The sequence below is a fragment of the Macaca thibetana genome, chromosome 6, assembly GCF_024542745.1.
Source record: "Macaca thibetana thibetana isolate TM-01 chromosome 6, ASM2454274v1, whole genome shotgun sequence".
In the NCBI taxonomy this organism is placed as follows: domain Eukaryota; kingdom Metazoa; phylum Chordata; class Mammalia; order Primates; family Cercopithecidae; genus Macaca; species Macaca thibetana.
The window spans coordinates 167,611,912-167,630,709 of NC_065583.1; the positions used below are offsets into that span (position 1 = coordinate 167,611,912).

At 40.3% G+C, this 18,798-nt stretch overlaps 1 protein-coding gene across 4 annotated transcripts in view; it reads left to right on the top strand.

Annotated features, from left to right (window-relative positions):
* The window catches only part of SEMA5A (semaphorin 5A), a 512,129-nt gene that overhangs the window by 417,205 nt on the left and 76,126 nt on the right, over positions 1-18,798 (top strand). For all 4 annotated transcript variants that reach the window (XM_050794063.1, XM_050794064.1, XM_050794065.1 and 1 more), the window contains 3 exons: positions 3,273-3,454; positions 7,274-7,417; positions 17,558-17,705. In XM_050794063.1, coding sequence (XP_050650020.1) covers positions 3,273-3,454; positions 7,274-7,417; positions 17,558-17,705 — 474 coding nt within the window. The remainder of the gene's footprint in view (positions 1-3,272; positions 3,455-7,273; positions 7,418-17,557; positions 17,706-18,798) is intronic.

Genomic DNA, 18,798 nt, shown 5'->3' on the forward strand with positions numbered 1-18,798 from the left:
CTCTGCCCCAAGGGTCTGACCTTCCTCACATCCAATGTCCGGTCCTCTCTCCCTTGTTGTCTTGTGGCCTTGGGCTCATGTAATGAGAGGCATGGGCAAGAGGAATGAGACTGGAGTATGGTTCCCCTACCCCCTTCAACCAAGGATGGCTCCAGCTACCCTGTCCTCCCTCCCACCTGCAGGCTTAGGATGGTCACAGATCCCGTGGTGGTGTTCCCTGGGGCCTTCAGCAGCCCTGGAAGGTTTCTTAACTGAGCCCACACTGTGAAGAGTCAAAATAGTACAGACCTATATATTGTGTAACTATGATGCAAATATTCTGTCTGTCTGACCACCGTTATTGCTTGAGGCTGGCTCCGTGAACAAGAGACTTGTGCTTTTTACAGTCAAAACAATACCAGCAATGTTTGCACAGCAAGCAGGAGTCTGGATGTTAAAGCAGGCGCGGATGTGCTAGCATAGGAACTGTGTTTGCTCATAGGTACTGCGTTTGAAACTGACTGTCCACCTCTTATCCACCGACACAGGAGTCCTTTGGCTGGAGACAAGAGGGAGGGCTGATAAAGAGGTGAAAGGAGAATGTTGAAACTCCCAAATGGTAGGGTCTTTGCCTCTTTAACAACCGAATCTGCTATGTTAGTGGCTTGAGTCACGTTGTCATGCAAGGCTTGGTTTCTCCAAGAAAACACTATGGTCTTCAGGGAACCTGATGATCAGAGTAGGTGCTGTCTTTTCATCTAAGCCAACAGGGAGGCCACTGGGATCTTGGAAATGGGGATATTTTCCTCTTGAGTAGGATCCAGCGTAGCACTTAGAATTGCTCTAACAGAAAACCAAATACTGCATGTTCTTACTCATAAATGGGAGTTGAACAATGAGAACACATGGGCACAGGGAGGTGAACATCACACATCGGGACCTGTTGGAGGGTGAGGGAAAGGGGAGGGAGAGCATTAGGACAAATACCTAATGCATGTGGAGTTTAAAACCTAGATGATGGGATGATAGGTGCAGCAAACCACCATGGCACATATATACCTATGTAACAAACCTGCACGTTTTACACATGTATCCCAGAACTTAAAGTAAAATTTAAAAAAAGAAAAGAAAAGAATTGCTCTAACAGATAGTGCAGCTCCATTCCATCCCTTTTGTCACAGTTTCTTACATAAATAGCCAGGTATGGGGGGAAATTCCCAATCCCATCCGCCTTACTGGATAGAAAATGTTAGAGGGTTGGTTAGAAAGGAGGGATAGTCATAAGTATAGCAACTGGATTTGGCCAACCAGTTATGTCAAAGACAACGAACACTTTTCATGTTTAGATCCTATTGTATTTGGGGCAATGATGAATCAAAAGTAAAGTTTACCTATATTTTTACCCACAAAATATGGTGTCGGCATTATTTGGAAATGGCAAAGTATGGGTATAGTGTGTAATCCAAAGAGAATGAACTGTATGGTACATAGAGTTGTTTCCTGTGACTTGTTTCTTGTGAGGACGATAAGTCTTTCTGAAGGTAATAGATGGTTCGAGAAGAGAACTCTGGCAGAGGAGGAGGGGTGCAGCCGGCCACAGAGGGCCAGGTGAAAGCATGCGGTTCACTCATCACCAAAGCTCTTCCTTGGTCAGATTTTCTCAGGGATGCTTAAGTTTCCATATTAATATTAGGAGGTTTGGAGGCCGTGCACGGTGGCTCATGCCTGTAATCTCAGCACTTTGAGAGGCCAAGGAGAGCTGATCATTTGAGGTCAGGAGTTCGAGACCAGCCTGGCCAACATGGTGAAACCCTGTCTCTACTAAAAATATAAAAATTAGCTGGTGTGGTGGCAGGTGCCTGTAGTCCTAGCTACTTGGGAGGCTGAGACACGAGAATCATTTGAACCTGGGAGGTGGAGGTTGCAGTGAGCCAAGATCACACCATTGCACTCCAGCCTGGGTAACAGAGCAAGACTCCATCTCAAAAACAACAACCAAAACAGGAGTCTTAGACCGTCTTCCCATTGCCTTTCTGAGGAGAGATCCATTAGCTGGTTTCTGGGCATGTGATGTGAGGCTGTGCCACATGAGTCTCTCCTCCCAGCAGCACTGCCACCTCCTGAGCAGATTTGCTTATCGGATTTGGCAGGAAGCTGTCCCTTACTTCAATGAGCCAGGTACGCGCTGGTGCCTCTGCCGCACCAGAGCTGGTCATGCATGTCCCAGCGATGCTATGCCCTCCCCTTGGGTGCCTTCAGAGGTGCCACACCAGCAAGCTCAGGGGGCTCCCTGACCCCTCCCCATGAGGTCCCTGCCCTGGGCTCCTCCTCAGTCCTTGGTGTTGCTCCCCTTGAACACCAGCTCACCCCACACTGACGGGGAATGCCCATGTACGCTTCCCATTTGGCAGCCTCATTCCTCTGCCCTCACCCTTGCCAGCCCTTGCCAGCCCCTCTACTTGGCTCTTTCTTCACTCTTTAAGACTCAACACAGGCCCCTCGTTGCTCTTCCCAGACCCCATGAGCCTGTTGGGTGTTCTCTCCTCTGCTCCCATAGCCCCCATTTGTGAATCCATCATCGGATTCTACATGGGGTAATAATTACTTGTCTAGATCTTTCTCACTGGCCCATAAGCTCTTAGAAGTTGATCAGAAAACAGGTTTGACTGGGATACACTTAACAAAGAGAAGCGCTGCAGCTGCTTAGTAGATGCTCTTTAAATATGTCCTGAATTGAATGCTTTCAGTTTGAGAGCCAAACCAAGTCTTTAATGATAAATGTTACTAAGCTTTCATTTTTTAAAGGCACATAAACATGAAATGGGGTTGTGCAGCTGTGATTTTTCACTCTAGTTCCTCTTCGTTTTGAATTTTCCAAATTAGTGGACAATTTGGCCATAACTTGATTGCCGAGTTACTAGTATCCTTCACTCCTCCTCCTCTCTTCTCAGCCCTCTTTCCCCCATCATTCTTCTCCTTCTCCTTTTTCTTTTCCTTCCTTTCCTTCTCCTCCCCCTCCTTCTTTTCCTTCTTCTTCTTCATCTTTCTCTTCTTTTTCTTCTTCTCCTTTTCTGCCTCCCCTTTCGCTCTGCCTCCCTCCCTGCTTCTTCCTCACCATCTCCAGCAATGACCTCTGCGGCTTTACATTGAAATACTCCCTTGTGCAATCTTTTTCTAATTGCAACAACAACAACAAAAAATAACTAAAGGAGTTTTGATTGTCTTATGAGGAAATTTTTATTTTTACTGTAGTATGTGTTCAGCTTGAACCTGTACTTGGTTTTGCTTCCTAGACCAGGAATCTCACCGTGGATGGACACTTTGGCATGTGGTCTCCGTGGACGCCTTGCACGCACACGGATGGCAGCGCTGTGGGATCCTGCCTCTGTCGAACCCGCTCCTGTGACAGCCCGGCCCCGCAGTGTGGTGGCTGGCAATGTGAAGGCCCTAGCATGGAGATCGCCAACTGTTCCAGGTGTGCCCCTCAGAACATGCCAGTTGTGCTGCTGTGTATTAAACTCAGACTCTCGAGGAATTTGGGACATCATAACATTAACTCCCTTTTGGAGACAACTGTGGTGAAACACCATGGACATTCACCATTTAAAAATTACATGATTTTTGGAAGGAGATTTTGAACTACAAACTGGATTACAGATCTACACTTATTCACATACTCTTCGTTAGATTAGGAAAAGTATTTATAATTTGAACAATATGATTGACTTTGTTTAAGGAAAACATCCATGTTATCTACTCTGTAGTATATCGGCGCTCAGAGCACCTCACCTCTCACCTCAGCTAACATTAGGCACTGGGTAATCAAGAGAGCAGTTTAAATAGCATAACCTACTGAATGGCTTTCCCGTTGCTTCCGCTTATTGTGGTGGTGTTTGTTTTATTTATTTTTTTTACAACTATATTCTATTTGCTCTCCATCCCTTGCACTTATAACACCATGATCACAGAGAAATTTTAAAGCAAGTATCAGGAACGCTTCTGAGATCGGTCTTTATGCTTCTTTGTCACTTGTTCATTAATTGGCGGTATTTTTTAAACATATTATCTGCTTTCCATGAGCCTACTTAGAATGAAAAAAAAGAAAAAAGTCTCTGGGACAATTGTTTATGAAGTCACTAACAGTGGACATCAGATTGGGTGATCAAATTATAGGGCAGCCCAGGTCATGCAGGCACGCATGCCTAAGAGGAAGCGGGCCAGGAAAGTAAAGTGCGGGAGCAAAAGGCAGACTTTGCCCTCTGCTCACATTTTTCTCACCACCAAGGTGAAAGGAATAAATCAGGGCCACAGAGATTAGGGTTTTTTGTTTTTGTTTTTTGTATTACAGAGGACACAGCCGTATCAACATTGTATTATGTACTGTATGCTCTGTATTAAATGAAATGATTTCCACAGATGCCTGGCTGAAACTTACAAAAGCTATCAAAGTGCTGTTGTTTGAAGATGACAACAAGTAGCTAATACTCTTTGCTCATATTGTTTAATGGAAAAATAAGACTATCAAATGAATTGCTATAACTTATTTATTGGTATGTCTTCAGATCTTGCTCTAGTTGGAAAGTCATTTTCTAAGCAGAGCTGCAGTGCAACTAGTAGTTATTTAAAGATTAAAAATTTAGTAAGCGAACTAGTTTGAATGAGGCTTTAAAAGCATGAGTGGATAGCTTTGTACTAATAATCATGAAAGTGACCCCCCTCCTGATGTCTGTTTACTTTATGTGACTTGTTTGGTAACTATGTCTGCCTCTAAGCAGCATTTAGAAGTATGGAACTCAGGTCTGGGTAATAGACATATACATGTAAAGCTGCATTCACTTCTTTCCTCAGATATTCTTTTCCTATGACTTATATACACGTTTATTTACTTACTACCCTATATACAAACATGTTCCATATATTGTAAATGGAATATGTCATAAAATTCCACATTTGTGTCCTGGCCCGGTGGCTCATGCCTGTAATCCCAACACTTTGGGAGGCTGAGGTGGGCAGATCACTCAGGGTCAGGAGTTCAAAACCAGCCTGACCAACATGAAGAAAACGAATCTATTAAAAATACAAAATTAGCTGGGCATGGTGGTGCATGCCTGTATTACCAGCTACTTGGGAGGCTGAGGCAGAAGAATCGCTTGAACCCGGGAGGCGGAGGTTGCAGGGAGCTGAGTTAGTGCCACTGCACTCCAGCCTGGTGACAGAGCAAGACTGTCTCAAAAAAAAAAAAAAAAAAAGTCAATCCACATTTGCTAAAAGATTAAGAAAATGTGGCACATATACACCATGGAATACTATGCAGCCATAAAAAAGGATGAGTTTGTGTCCTTTGTAGGGACATGGATGCAGCTGGAAACCATCATTCTTAGCAAACTATCACAAGAACAGAAAACGAAACACCGCATGTTCTCACTCATAGGTGGGATCTGAACAATGAGATCACTTGGACTCGGGAAGGGGAACATCACACACCGGGGCCTATCATGGGGAGGGGGGAGGGGGGAGGGATTGCATTGGGAGTTATACCTGATGTAAACGACGAGTTGAAGGGTGCTGACGAGTTGATGGGTGCAGCACACCAACATGGCACAAGTATACATATGTAACAAACCTGCACCTTATGCACATGTACCCTAGAACTTAAAGTATAATAATAAAAAATAAAAAAAAAATAAAAAAAGAAATGAAGAGTTTCCAAATAAATTTGAAAGCACCATTTTCTGCATGATCTAACAATTTTTTTCATATATAATGAAACTCTGCAAGTTAAATGTAATTTATTTATACTAAAATTGCTATTTAAATTTTTAAATATAATTCAGTGAATAACATGGATAATTTTTAAGATTGTAGGTAGCAGGGTGTAAGATACTAGCTGATTACCTTTATAAGAAATGTGGGAAGATTTGTCTTATTGTGTGATAATTTTGGTTAAATTATTATAGAGCAATTTTATTATAATATCACACATAAAGCTATGACTACATATTTTATTAAATCATTAGGTTTCAATAAAGTAGGAAAACATGAAATATTCTAAGAATTTTCTCAGAATAATTTTTGTTTGAAATTATTTTTAATATGATATTATTCAACATATTATTTATACCAGGAACTTCAGTGGCATAGTTGTTGACCTCCATGTTTTAAAAGGAAATGTATAAAGTAAGAATGAGAATTAATATGAGCTAATATTTTTTCACAGGAAATGTAAATCTTATGGATGAAGGTGACAAATATCCAAAGAAATGCATATGTGATTGCAGAAGTGAAAAAAATTCTGCACGAAGTAGACCATCTATTTGGAAGTTTGGAATGTGGATTTAATATACATTTTAACACATAAAGTTAAAAAACCCTATACGTTTTTTAATAGCAGGAACGAAGTGTTAAGGGGGACACTTAAATTATAACCAGTCTGAATACAGGCATTTTGAGGAAAAAATACAATACTAACACATTTCTAGAGCTGTCAATATAATGTAAAATTTTAAAAAAATTAGTTCATCCTATTTTTATTTCATATTTTTATATATCTACATTACTTTATATGTGTAATAGCATAAATACACAGTTAGTTATATGCAATTTGCACTTTGCGCTCTTTATGTCTCTGTCAGTTTGTTAAAAGATAGCCAAGAATCTGAATTTAGATGTCCTTTTTAAATTTTTAATAAAGTTCCTTTTAAAGCTTTGAATATTATTCTAACAATACAACACTCTTTCGTTTGAAAGCTTTGAACATTATTCTAACAATACAACACTCTTTATCAGTTTGAATGCTATCAGGAGAGTTACTGATTGTCACTGATATTAATAGATTTTAAAAGAAATCATTTTAGGCAGTTTTAGATGAGCATTTTGTCCAGAGGTGCACTTTTCATAGATTATAAATGATATAATACAAGTCCAAAACCTCATAAACTCTAGAGGTGTAGGGATTCATTTCTAAATGCTTGTCAGTGAAATAACCTTATTCTTTATTAGTTTAATATTTTCATAACTCAAGTTTTTTGATAGGTTCTAATATAGTCCATTATTTATAGTGCACTTAAAAGTTTATTCTCAAATTTCCTATCTTGACTAGAAACCAGATGCCTGGGGGCTGCCGACGCAGGAATTGAGATTCACAGGGTGCAGTCCATTCAGTTCCATGGCTGGTGTGCCCTCTCCCCAGCAGCCCCGAGCGTGATCCTCCTGGGGAACACAGGCTGTGGGTGCAGACAGGGCTTGGACTCTGAGCCTGCCTGACCTAATGATTGCATTGCTTCCCTTCCCTCAGGAACGGAGGCTGGACTCCCTGGACGTCGTGGTCTCCCTGCAGCACTACCTGTGGGATCGGCTTCCAGGTGCGGCAGCGCTCCTGCAGCAACCCCACTCCCAGGCACGGGGGCCGGGTGTGCGTGGGACAGAACCGCGAGGAAAGGTACGTGACCACCTGGCTGCCAGCACCGCCACCCTCACGCTTACTCTCATTCCGGCCAGGTCGGGTTCCCCGCGGTTTTAGTGTTGGATTTACCGTAGCTTACGTGTGGCATCCCTTTCCGCTGAGCCAGTCGTCCTCTTCTTTTCCTGGCAACCTTTAATTTTGATCAAAGCCTCGTTGACAGCATCACTGGGCTGCTCCGGTGCCTACACAGCTGGGTTGGCTCTGGTGAGCAATTGCTAAGGCATTAGAGTCCCCAGGGACCTCTGTGCTGTGTTAGGCTCCTGGAGACTCTGGAAGTACGTCTGCAGGAGACTTATTCTGGTGAGAATTTAACCAGACCGGTCTCAAAGCTTCAGTTCCAAGGAGGACCTAAGAAGGTCCCGGATGCAGACACTATGGGCAGGTGCGGTAAGGTTTTCATGGTACTCAGTTAATCCTCTGGAAGGCATGGAAGGGCATATTCAGAAATACCCTCAATGAAGCTGCAGCACAACCCAAATTCGGGATTCTTTTCCACGTGCATTTTGAGCTTTCAGCACATCATGGCGACATTTTGATTTCGTCTTGGATTTAACAATTTGTTTCTTGGTGTAGAATTAGACGTTTGGTTTCAGGCTCAACCTCTGCAATCGTAATCATTGAATCTGTTTTGCAAGATCAATGAATCTGTCTTAATATGCATTAAATATACTATTTATGTTTATTCTAATTTGTCACTATTGGGAAAGAATTCAAGTAGGTAAATTTCATAGTGCTTTCAGAATTCTTATTCAGCTATACTAATATAAATTTGTTGAATGACTTTCAATGCATTTTAATTAAAATGTAGTAGGTTTATATTTGATGACATGAGCTCAGTGGAGCTTCGAATAAAAATATTATATATAGTTATTTGCTATGCATTTAGTATTTATATGAACAGAACCAACAGACTTACTGTTTAGATAGCTCTCCAGTAGGTGTTTATTACAACTTAAAATCAACTAGGAAGAATCATTCCTTTCTTTCTTCCAGTGAGTTCCTCACTTGCCAATTAAGATTTCATTCCTTTTGACTAATAGGAAATGAAGATGATTTTTACCAAGCAGGATTTGTCATTTTTGAAGCAGTCCCTGAGACAGTCTTGTGCAAGCCTGTCATTTTCTAACACCAGTTGATAAGTGAGAAAGCCTATTATGGAAGAATTGTCTCCCTATTATTTCCAAGCCTTGTACAATTTTAAATTGGTTGGAAGTTTCTAAATGCTATACGTTGTCATCTAGGACAGGCTGAACATCCCTAATCTGAAAATCTGAAACCCAATATGCTTCAAAATCCACAACTTTTCCAGTACTAACATGATGTCACAAGTGGCAATTTCCACACTGGTTTTTTGACTTTTGCGGTCAAAATCTTTTGACTGGTGGCAGTCAAAATGCTGTCAAAACTTTGTTTTATGCAAGAAATTATTTAAAATATATAAAACTACATCCAGCCTTTGTGTATATGGTATATTTGATGCATGAATGAATTTTGTATTTAGACTTGGGTCCTATCCCCAAGATATCTCATTATATAGACACCAATATTCCAAAATCTGAAACAATGTGAAATCCAAAACACTAATGGTCCTGAACATTTCAGCTGAGGGATGCTCAACCTGTACAGCCCATCGAGGCAAAGTCACTTCCATCTGTGCAAAGTCTTCCCTAGAGTCAAGGCACCACCACAAATTTAGCATGTGTTATCACCATTCCCAGGCTGATCACTCAGGAAAGAAGAGGCTGATTCACAATGTGGCTGACAGATGTGTATGTTTGCATCCACATAGGATTTTTCATACAGCAGTGTCTTCAGGAAAAGATGAGGAATGAAGGCAGCAAGTGTGTTTGAGGGACTTACATGTAAAATATTCCTTTTGTACAGAAGAAATGTTCACTTGTAGATTAGCATTTGCTCAATGGGGGAAAACGTGAATTTAAATAAGAGATGGATACTAAGAACAGGGACTATGTAAAATTTTTATAAAATTTAAGCTTTTCTATTGAATAGTCTTTCTAGGGGGCTACTAGGAGCTTAATGAAAACCAGAAAAACCAAGTACCTAAAGTTTCTTCCGTGGTCTTCATAAGCAATAGGTTCTTAGGTGTCTCTGCCATGTTATACGAAAGGTCTCTTCACCTAAGAAATATAAAAGCATTCAGATCCAACAATAGGGATATTTGAGGACTAAACTCAAGATTGAAAGAGACTATGATCTCCATGGGAGCATACAAAAGACTAAGAACTAGGCATAAGAAATAATAAATTTATATCATATTTATCTGAACACCATCAACCCTCAAGAAATCCTGGGTAGCCACAAGATAATGAATTGATCTTCTCAAAAGATTCCCTAAGTTAATGGTAGGTTTATAGTTAGTGATTTTTCATCTGGGACATCTCCAATATGTAGAATTATTCAATGGGAGCTTTGTTGCAACAAAAATATCAGAAATATTTACATTATTTTTTTTCCTGAAAAATAATGCTAGCTTAATTTTACATGTACTTTAGAACGTACAGACACTTTGTTTTTCTCTTCTGACATTTTCTTGAAAAGATTTTCTGGAGTATCAAGAGCTGAGTAGAAGCACCAACTCCCAGAGAGGCTACTAACAAAAGGAAAAAATGGACCTCTATAAATATTATCAAGATGCAAATGTTGTTATCTGTGCTAGTTTCCTCCTGCTGTGTAATAGTAGTTCCATAAACTTTATGGCTCAAAACAACACACATTTCTTTTTGAAATCCCATAGTCCCAATGGGTCAGGAATTCCTATATGGCTAGCTAGATCCTATGCTTGGGGCCTCAGCAGGCTTCAATCAAAACATGGGCTAGAGCTGTGGTCTCATCTGAGGCTCCACTGGGGAAAGATTCACTTCCAATATCATGTGGTTGTTGTTTGTATTCAGTTCTTTGTGGGCTGTCAAACTGCAGACCTCAATTCCTTACATAGTCGTTATCCAGAGATCACTCTCGGTTTCTTGCCAAGTGATCCTTCCTGGTGTTGTCACTTGCCTTTTAAAATCCAGCAAGAAAGACAGTCTCCTTGCAAGACGGGCATTACAAACTTATGTAACATAATCACAAAAGTGACATCTCACCCCTTTGCCATATTCTGTTGGTCGGAAATAAGACACAGGCCTCCACAACCTAGAGGAGGTGATGACACAGGGTATGAATATCAGGAGGTAGAGGTCACTAGGGTCACTGTAAAGTCTATCTTCCAGAGTTGATTCATTCCTGTTAAAAAAGGCAGTAGGTGGTATGGGGTGATGGAAATTATAAAGGAATCACTGTTCCATATAAATTATGAAATCTAGCTGAGCAAGTGTTGAGAGTTGCTTAATTAAGTTCAAGGAATGGGCATAATGTTTTATGGTTCTTGGCTCTGCCTTCTGGGCTGTTAGTTATACTTCATGAATCAGGCTTTCTTTTTCATGAAGAGAGCATGTGCTTGTAGCTAGGTAGTTTTGTCAGCTTCCTTCCTGTCAGTAGAATGTGTAGGGTTTCAGCAGCCTTTCATGGGTATGTTCTCTGTCCCTTTCCATCCAAGCTGCTGGTATCTTTGTGGAAGTAAGTTTCTGAAAACCATTATGAGTCTTCAATGGATTTCCACAAGGTTTACTCCACTACACAAAAGCTACATTCACAGACATTTTTGAGTTAGCCTTTCTCTACCTTGGGGTGCTGCTGAGATGGCTGAGAGACAGCACCCTCCAGCTTACTAGAGGTGATCTGATGCAGTTGAGAGGATCTGTGAGGCACACAGTTGCTCTAGAAAGGACTCTGCGTAACTAAATACTACTCCAATTCTTTCATCTTTCTGAGGTTGCAATAAAAGGTTTTATAGTCACTACCTCAGCTTTTACTATTCCAACCTTCCCTAACAGTACTTGAAAGGACTGTGAAAGCTATTTTATATTTTTTGCATCATTTTTCATTAAAAGTGAATGATTTCCAAAATCATCCAGTCCCTATTCTTTTAGTTTAATAATCCATTCCTCAGTCTTTCTTTCTTCACCTACATTTTACTGTAAGCAGCATGAAGAGACCAAGCAGTACCTTCAACACTTTGCTTGGAAATTTCCTTAGTTATGTAATTCAACTTAGGTGTTTTGCCTTTCATACTACCATAGGTAACAATTTTGGCAGCTTTTACCCATTGTGTAATGCGATTCTCCCTTTTTCCAGTTCCTGATAATATATTCCTGTTTACTTTTTAAGTTTTTATTGTGGTTTTACACACACACACACACACACGAAAAACATAAATTTGCCACTTAATCATTTATAAGTGTGTAATTCAGTGACATTATTTACATTCACATTATTGTATAACCATAACTACTATTTCCAAAACTTTTTATCACCCGAAACATAAACTCTGTAATTGTTAAGCAATAATAACAATTCCTTATTCCACCCTCCTGCCAATGCCTGGTAACCTCTAATTTATATTCTGTCTCTACTAATTTGCCTCTTATAGATATGTCACATAAGTGGAATCCTATAGTATTTGCCATTTTGTGTCTGGCTTGTTTCACTTAGCATAATGTTCAAGGTTCCTTCATGTTGTAGCATGTGTCAGAACTTTATTCCTTTTGTAAAGTTAAATAAGATTCAGTTGTATGGCTATCCCGCATTTTGTTTATCCATTTTTTTTTTCATCAGTGGACACTTGGTTTACTTTCATCTTTTGACTATTGTCAATGCTGTACTGAATATTGGCATATGAGTATCTTTTTAAGTCCCTGTTTTAATTCTTTTGTGAATACTGTATATCTAGGAGTGAAATTGCTGCAGTGTATGTTAATTCTATGTTTATCTTTTTGAAGAAACACCACACTGCTTTCTAAGGGGACTTCACCAATGTTCATTCCCACCAGCAATGTATGAGAGTTCCAATTTCTTCGCATTCTTGTTACTTATTTTTCTTTATTTTAAGCCATCCTAGTAGGTATGAACTGGTATCTCATTGTGGTTTTGATTTGAATTTCCTTAGTGACTAATAATGTTGAGCTTCTTCTCATATGCTTAGTGGACATTAGTGTATCTTATTTATAGAAATGTCTATTCAAATATTTTGTCTGTTTTTCTAATTGTGTTTTTGTCTTTTTCAATAACTAATTTATTTTTGACAAAATTTGTAAATATTTATCATGTTCAAAATGTTGTTTAAAATATGAATACATTATGGATGGCTAAATTGAACCAATTGGCACATGCATCATGTCACATATTTTTCTTTGTTGTGTGTGTGGTGGAAAGGTTGTCTTTTTTGATGTTCAGTTTTAGTTCTTTATCCCATTTTCCTCTAAACCCTTACTGGCCGTGTCTTTTAACTCCAGATTTCTACTAATGGATGATTCAAGGTGATTTAGATTTTCTTTAATGTTCTCCTCAAAATTATTCTGCTTCCTGCCATTCCCTGGTCTCAAAGCCAGTTTCACATTTTAACCTCTTACAGTAGCACCACACTCCGACGTACCACAGTCTGTTTTAATACTTGTATAATAACATTACCACAGACTTAGGCATTTGAAGCACCAGGTGTTTATTTGCTCATGGTGTCTGTGAGTTTCGTAGACTGGGCACAACTTCAGGTTCTCACAAGGCTGTGATCAACATAGAGGCCCTGACTGTGATGTCATCAGGGCTCAGCTAGAGAAAGACCTGCCCCCAAGATCATGTTGTTGTTGGCAGCCTTCAGTTCCTTGTGGGATGTCAGACTGAGGGCCTCAGTTTCTTGATGGCTGTTAGCTGGAGGCTGCCCTCAAATCCTTGACAACTGGGTCCTTCTCACCTTTTTGCTTGCTTCCTCAAAGCCAATAAGGGAGAAAGTTTTCTTGCAATAAGGGCATTACAATCTATGCAACATAATGACAGAAGTGACATTCCAAAATCTTTCACATATTCTGTTGGTTAGAAGCCAGTGACAGGTCCCACTCACAGTCAATAGGAGGAGATTACACAAGGTGTGAATTCTAGGAGCTGGGGATCATGGGGACCATGATAGAGCCTGTCCAATGCGTTCTCAAAGTTAAGAGTCCCAGGGCTCAGTGGTTTTTATTATGTGATTATTTGTCTTCATCAGTATGTTTGCTGAATCCTGTGGTGAGGCAAACTGATGTTCTTCACAAGTTATTTTTCTTCCTAAATGGCTTGAATTAAATATTATGGTAGATTTAATGTACATGCAGTTTCTCTGTTGACATAAAAATTTAATTATACCAGTATGGCCCAGTAGAGGGCTCATCATTTAGAGTGAAGCAAGGAGAACATAGTTCAGAAGAGGCCCTGATTGGTTCAGGTTAACAAAGATTGCAGTGAGTAACTAGCATGGATCTAACCAGAATGGAACATAATTTATGCAATTTATAATTTGTAACAGAAAGAACAATTTATTGCATGATATAGTGCTGAGAATCTAGTCCATATGGAATTATAAAAGGTCATTATTTTCATAAGAGACTAGATTTGTGATTAAAAAAAGTGGATAATTTATAGAGAAACAGTGCTGGGACATCAATTGACTTTTAAATACAAAAAGAATAAGCAGTCATGGGCAAAATTAAAATCTTAATTATTAATGCATCATGAGACGCATCTGTGACTTGCAATGCTTTAACATAGTAGAGACACTCAAGAGCCATTTGGAAAACATTGTAGCTCTTTATTTGCTAAAAGTCAGCAGCATGTTGGGGACTAGAGAAAGGAGACCAACTGCTGGCCCATTGTGTAGATATTTTATCCACAATAAATTTGAAAAACGCTTAACCAGCAGAGATGCCAAGGTAACTGACTTCCAACCTCGTTGTTTTTTGTATAGCTTCATAAGAGGGGCTTCTCTCAGGAGCGTGAGTAAGTTGGGGTGGGGGCAGGGAGCGGGTCAGAGGAAATGCTTTCTCACAATTGTGGAGGATCCATACTTACAGGCTTCCAAGGACTCTGCCTCTGAGCAGTCTCTTCCAGGGTGAATTCCTAAGTGAAAACCCAGACACAAAGAGATAGAGCTAGCCTAACAATTTATATTTCCCTCTGACCTCTCTCACTGGGGAGGCTGCGATTTCAGAGGGTGATGCCCCAGCAGATCCTGGTGTGGCTTGTTTCGTGGACTACTATAGCAGAAAGAGAAAAAAACAAGGCAGGTTATTGACAACCTTAAAATGCAGCTCAGTAGACAATTTATTAACACTGGCTGAAAGTTCCATGCACAGGTTACCCTGCAGTAGATTTTTACAATAATAACATGCTGAGCGTTTTCAGAGGTGGCCTACTGTCAGCAAATAAGAGAAAGGATTTGTGCACTATGGTTTATTTTGCTTTGGGGAAATGGTAGCTCAGCTGCTGTGCTTTTTATTAAAAGTTAAGGGCCTTATACACATTTTTAGTAAGGTTTCCCTCTGCCTTCCATACCCATTTTTTTGTTGTTGTTTTTTAGGAGGGGGGTTGTTGAAAGCTGAAATTAGGATCAAGTTTTCTAAGAAGTCCATGCCTTTTAAATGCCGGTGAATCAGCTTAGAAATGGAGATGGCCTATTTCTCCTTCTACCCACAGTGATCTACACATAGATATTTTAACTAAATGCTGAGAGTTCTGATATTCTGAGTTTTCTTGACTTCCTCAAAATATGTTCTCTAAACAAATGTCAGTTTTCTCCTGGAATACTCCATGAACCAACACACATATTAATATTTACTTATTGGAACTCGACACATTTGCACGTACTGCCTAAGATCTAATGATTTTCATCTGTTGTATTCTCACATTTGTCTTGTCTCTCCTATCTGGAGGCCATGATCTCTTAATTGGAAGGTCCTTTCCCTTCCCCTACTACATGTAGGAATGTCCAGTGGCCCTGAGCTCTGAGAATCGGACCCTGGGAGACTATAGTTACCATCTAAAGAGGAAAACCTTACGTTTCTGTGTTATCTTAAATGTGGAAAAGATAAGCAAGAGTGATAACTGTTCAGTTCCATTGGCTATGCTCAAAAATGTAAGTTTAGACAAACTAAACTGCTTGCCCAATTGATTCTTGACTCTCTGGAGGTTCCTTCACCCACTGCATATCACCTCTCTGTCCCTGGAAGTAAGAGTGTCTTCTGCCTTCCACTTTCAGTTACGAGGCTGACTTTGGACTCCCCTGTTTTGTTTTGTTTTCTTTACAGTCACACAGTTGCCATATTGTTCTTTAACTATACCAAGCTCCATCTCCACCACTTCTTCCCCTTCTTTCCAACACCACTGTAGTTTTTTTTCTAGGTTGGAGTATCTCTCATTTGAATTGTTGCAATCCAGTGTCCTCTAGTTGCTGTTTGTTCTATGGGCTCTTCCTGCTGCTAAACTGCCCTGTCTGGGGAGATGCAGACCCCATACTGAAATATGAGGAGCTCCTTGAATCTCAGGGACTCCAGAGCATAGTCAAATGAAGCACCACTCCTGGAGATAAGTCTGCCATCTAACTCTCATGGAGTTATTTTGTCTCTGGAGCTCTGTGGAACTTTCCTGATTTCTCATAAAATTCCAGTTTTCTACTGTATTTGGTAAAGACAGATCATCCCACTCCCTGTTGCCTTTTTCTGTTTTGTTCTTCTCAATGACCTTTCATGCGTAGAATTCCATTTCTACCTTCCATTGTTTTTCAAAACGCTGGCAGGGGTTCAGTGTGCCCCATCCTGTCAGCACCCCTCAGCTTGACCTTGCTTTCTGCTTTTCACACTGTCCCTGTTCTGAAGCCCTCACATTCCCCATGAAATTTTTCTGGTTTGACAGGAAAACAGTTCTATCTTACCAGCATTTACTGTCGGGAAACTACACTCTCCAAATTTATTTTCCTGGTGGCTGGCTACCATTTGCCCTTATTTTCAGTTCCGTAAAAGCATTTACTTCTGCATAAATAATTACAGTAATGCCACTGTGTATTAAGATAGTTTTGCACATCTTGAGCTGTGTTCATACCCCTGTGTTTCTCTTCAACTGTGAACGCCTGTGATCAGGAAGCCCCTTGCAATTCCTCTTGCATAGGCCCTGCAAGATTAAGTCTTTATTAATATTGATGACAATAAAGGTGTCTGACTTATGCCAGCAGATGGGAACCTTTGCCTCTTGTTTCTTAAGGCAGATGGCCTGGCAAGAGAGGAGGACATGAGAAAAAGTTGTGCATTCTAGTATTCTCTAGAAGGTAAATTTGGGAATTTGGGCTTCGTAGATGGACTATTAATCGCCGAGTGTGTCTCGCTGCATTTGCTGCTGTTCAGAGTAACCTCTGCCTTTCTATGATCTGTAATCTGTAGAATGCCAGGCTGTTTCCTTTTCGTTTTTTGTTTGTTTGGTTTCCTCACTTCACTTCATTTCACTTGCAGTGTTAAAAATTGAAGAGAAATATGACTCATGATGAGGATAAAGGAGGCTTTGGATATTTGACTGACATTTGGCAAAATATGTAGAAGTATAGAAGTGTATTCAAACACTGAAAAATTGAACTAATGTTTGTAAAACTGTATAATAATTCAATTCTTTTTGAATAACGAGTGGTCTTTTAAATTGTTTGGAATTATTTTGAGAGCCTACAAATAAATTTAAAAGTAGAATAGCCTAAGCAATATATAGCATGGGCCTTCATGCTAATCCCATGCTTTAACTTTTCTTTAGCTTATCCTAATATAACTATGAGCTGATTTGATTCAAGAATGAGAAAGGGATTCCAAGTAAAGCTATGCTGACTTTGTATTTGTAATCTGCCTTATCTTTCAATGTTTATGTTCAGAAGATAAATGCCCTACCTAGATATTTTCTGTATACTCTTATTTTTGGGTGTCTGTTTGAAGGGTTTTGTTTGTTTTTCCTTTAATTGGCTGCACAGGAAGATCCATCCTGCATTGTGAGTTTAGCATTTTCTTCACTGTCTGCCACGCATCCCATTGTCTGTGCACACACAGCATGGCCAGCACCACATCTGCCTTCTGTATGGTGCAACTGCTCAAAATACAAAAAGCTCCCCCACGCAGAGCATGCCCATGGGTTCAACATGTGCTGCAGGGATGGAGATGGAAACGTCGGTGGTTTCAAGTGGCACTAATTAGTTTCCTTTTCCTTTTGGTTTCCTCATTACAGGTACTGCAATGAACATTTGCTATGTCCCCCACACATGTTCTGGACAGGCTGGGGTCCTTGGGAACGGTGCACAGCCCAGTGCGGGGGTGGCATTCAAGCTCGCCGCAGGACCTGTGAGAATGGGCCTGACTGTGCAGGCTGCAATGTGGTGAGTAGCCTCCTTCTCATACCCAGCTCACAATCCAGAACCAGGAATTCAGACTCAATACACACAAAATGCTCTGCATGCATTAGAGGTTCTGCAAACAATAAATGTTCTGCACACACTAGGGGTTCTGCACATACTTGGTACACTGCGAACACTAAGTGGTCTCACACACCAGGTGCTCTGTACATGCCAGAAGCTCTGCACACACTTTATGCTCTCCAGATACTAAATGCTCTATAAATATGACATGTCCAGACGCTGGATGCTCCCCCTACAATAGATGCTTGGAAGGTATCAGGTCCTCTCACATACTGGATCTTCTGCAAACATTAGATTCTTGGCAGACACTAGATGTTCTGCAAACACTAAGTGCTCTGTAAACACAACATGGTCAAGCACTAGATTGCAAAATCATGCAAGTTTTTCAATTTAATTAGAATATCTGGTGAAAATACTGGAAATTCAGAGTAGCTTGGAGGCTTCATGAATCAAATATTCACACATGGGATCAACTGTCCCAGGAGTTTTTCTGTTCTGATTTCTGAGTGACAAGCCTTCAGCCTGCTTGTATATGGACACTGTATTTGGTTTGGGACATGGAATATTATTCCATGCCAGGCCTACACCAAGGTATAGAACACTGTGGGATGAACCAGATACACCCTGGGGACTGAGAAACTATATGGAGCCATTGTTAGAGCAAGTTGGTGGCAATGCAGAGAGAATTTAAAAACCTGCCTTTACAGTTTATATTTCTTTTAACACTTTAAACTGTCAAATAAAATTCCACTTGGGCAGGCTCTTTTCAAAAGGCTTACTTTTGCTCTTCCCGCTTCTTCTGTAAGAGTAACAGCATTTTCCCTCACTCGCCTGCCCCTGGTGCTGGCTCCAGAGTGGACACAGACAGTAGCAAAAGTTTTGATGGAGAAGCTCAGCACGAGAAGGTCTAGCTGAATTCTTTCCTCACTGATCTTTCCAGTTGGCCTTTGCAGCCTCTTTATCCTTTGGTTCGTGAGGCTGAGCAATGTTTATATGCTGCTGTAAAGCCTGCTTTTGTGACATGCAAAAATCACATAGCCGAGATATCCTTGGG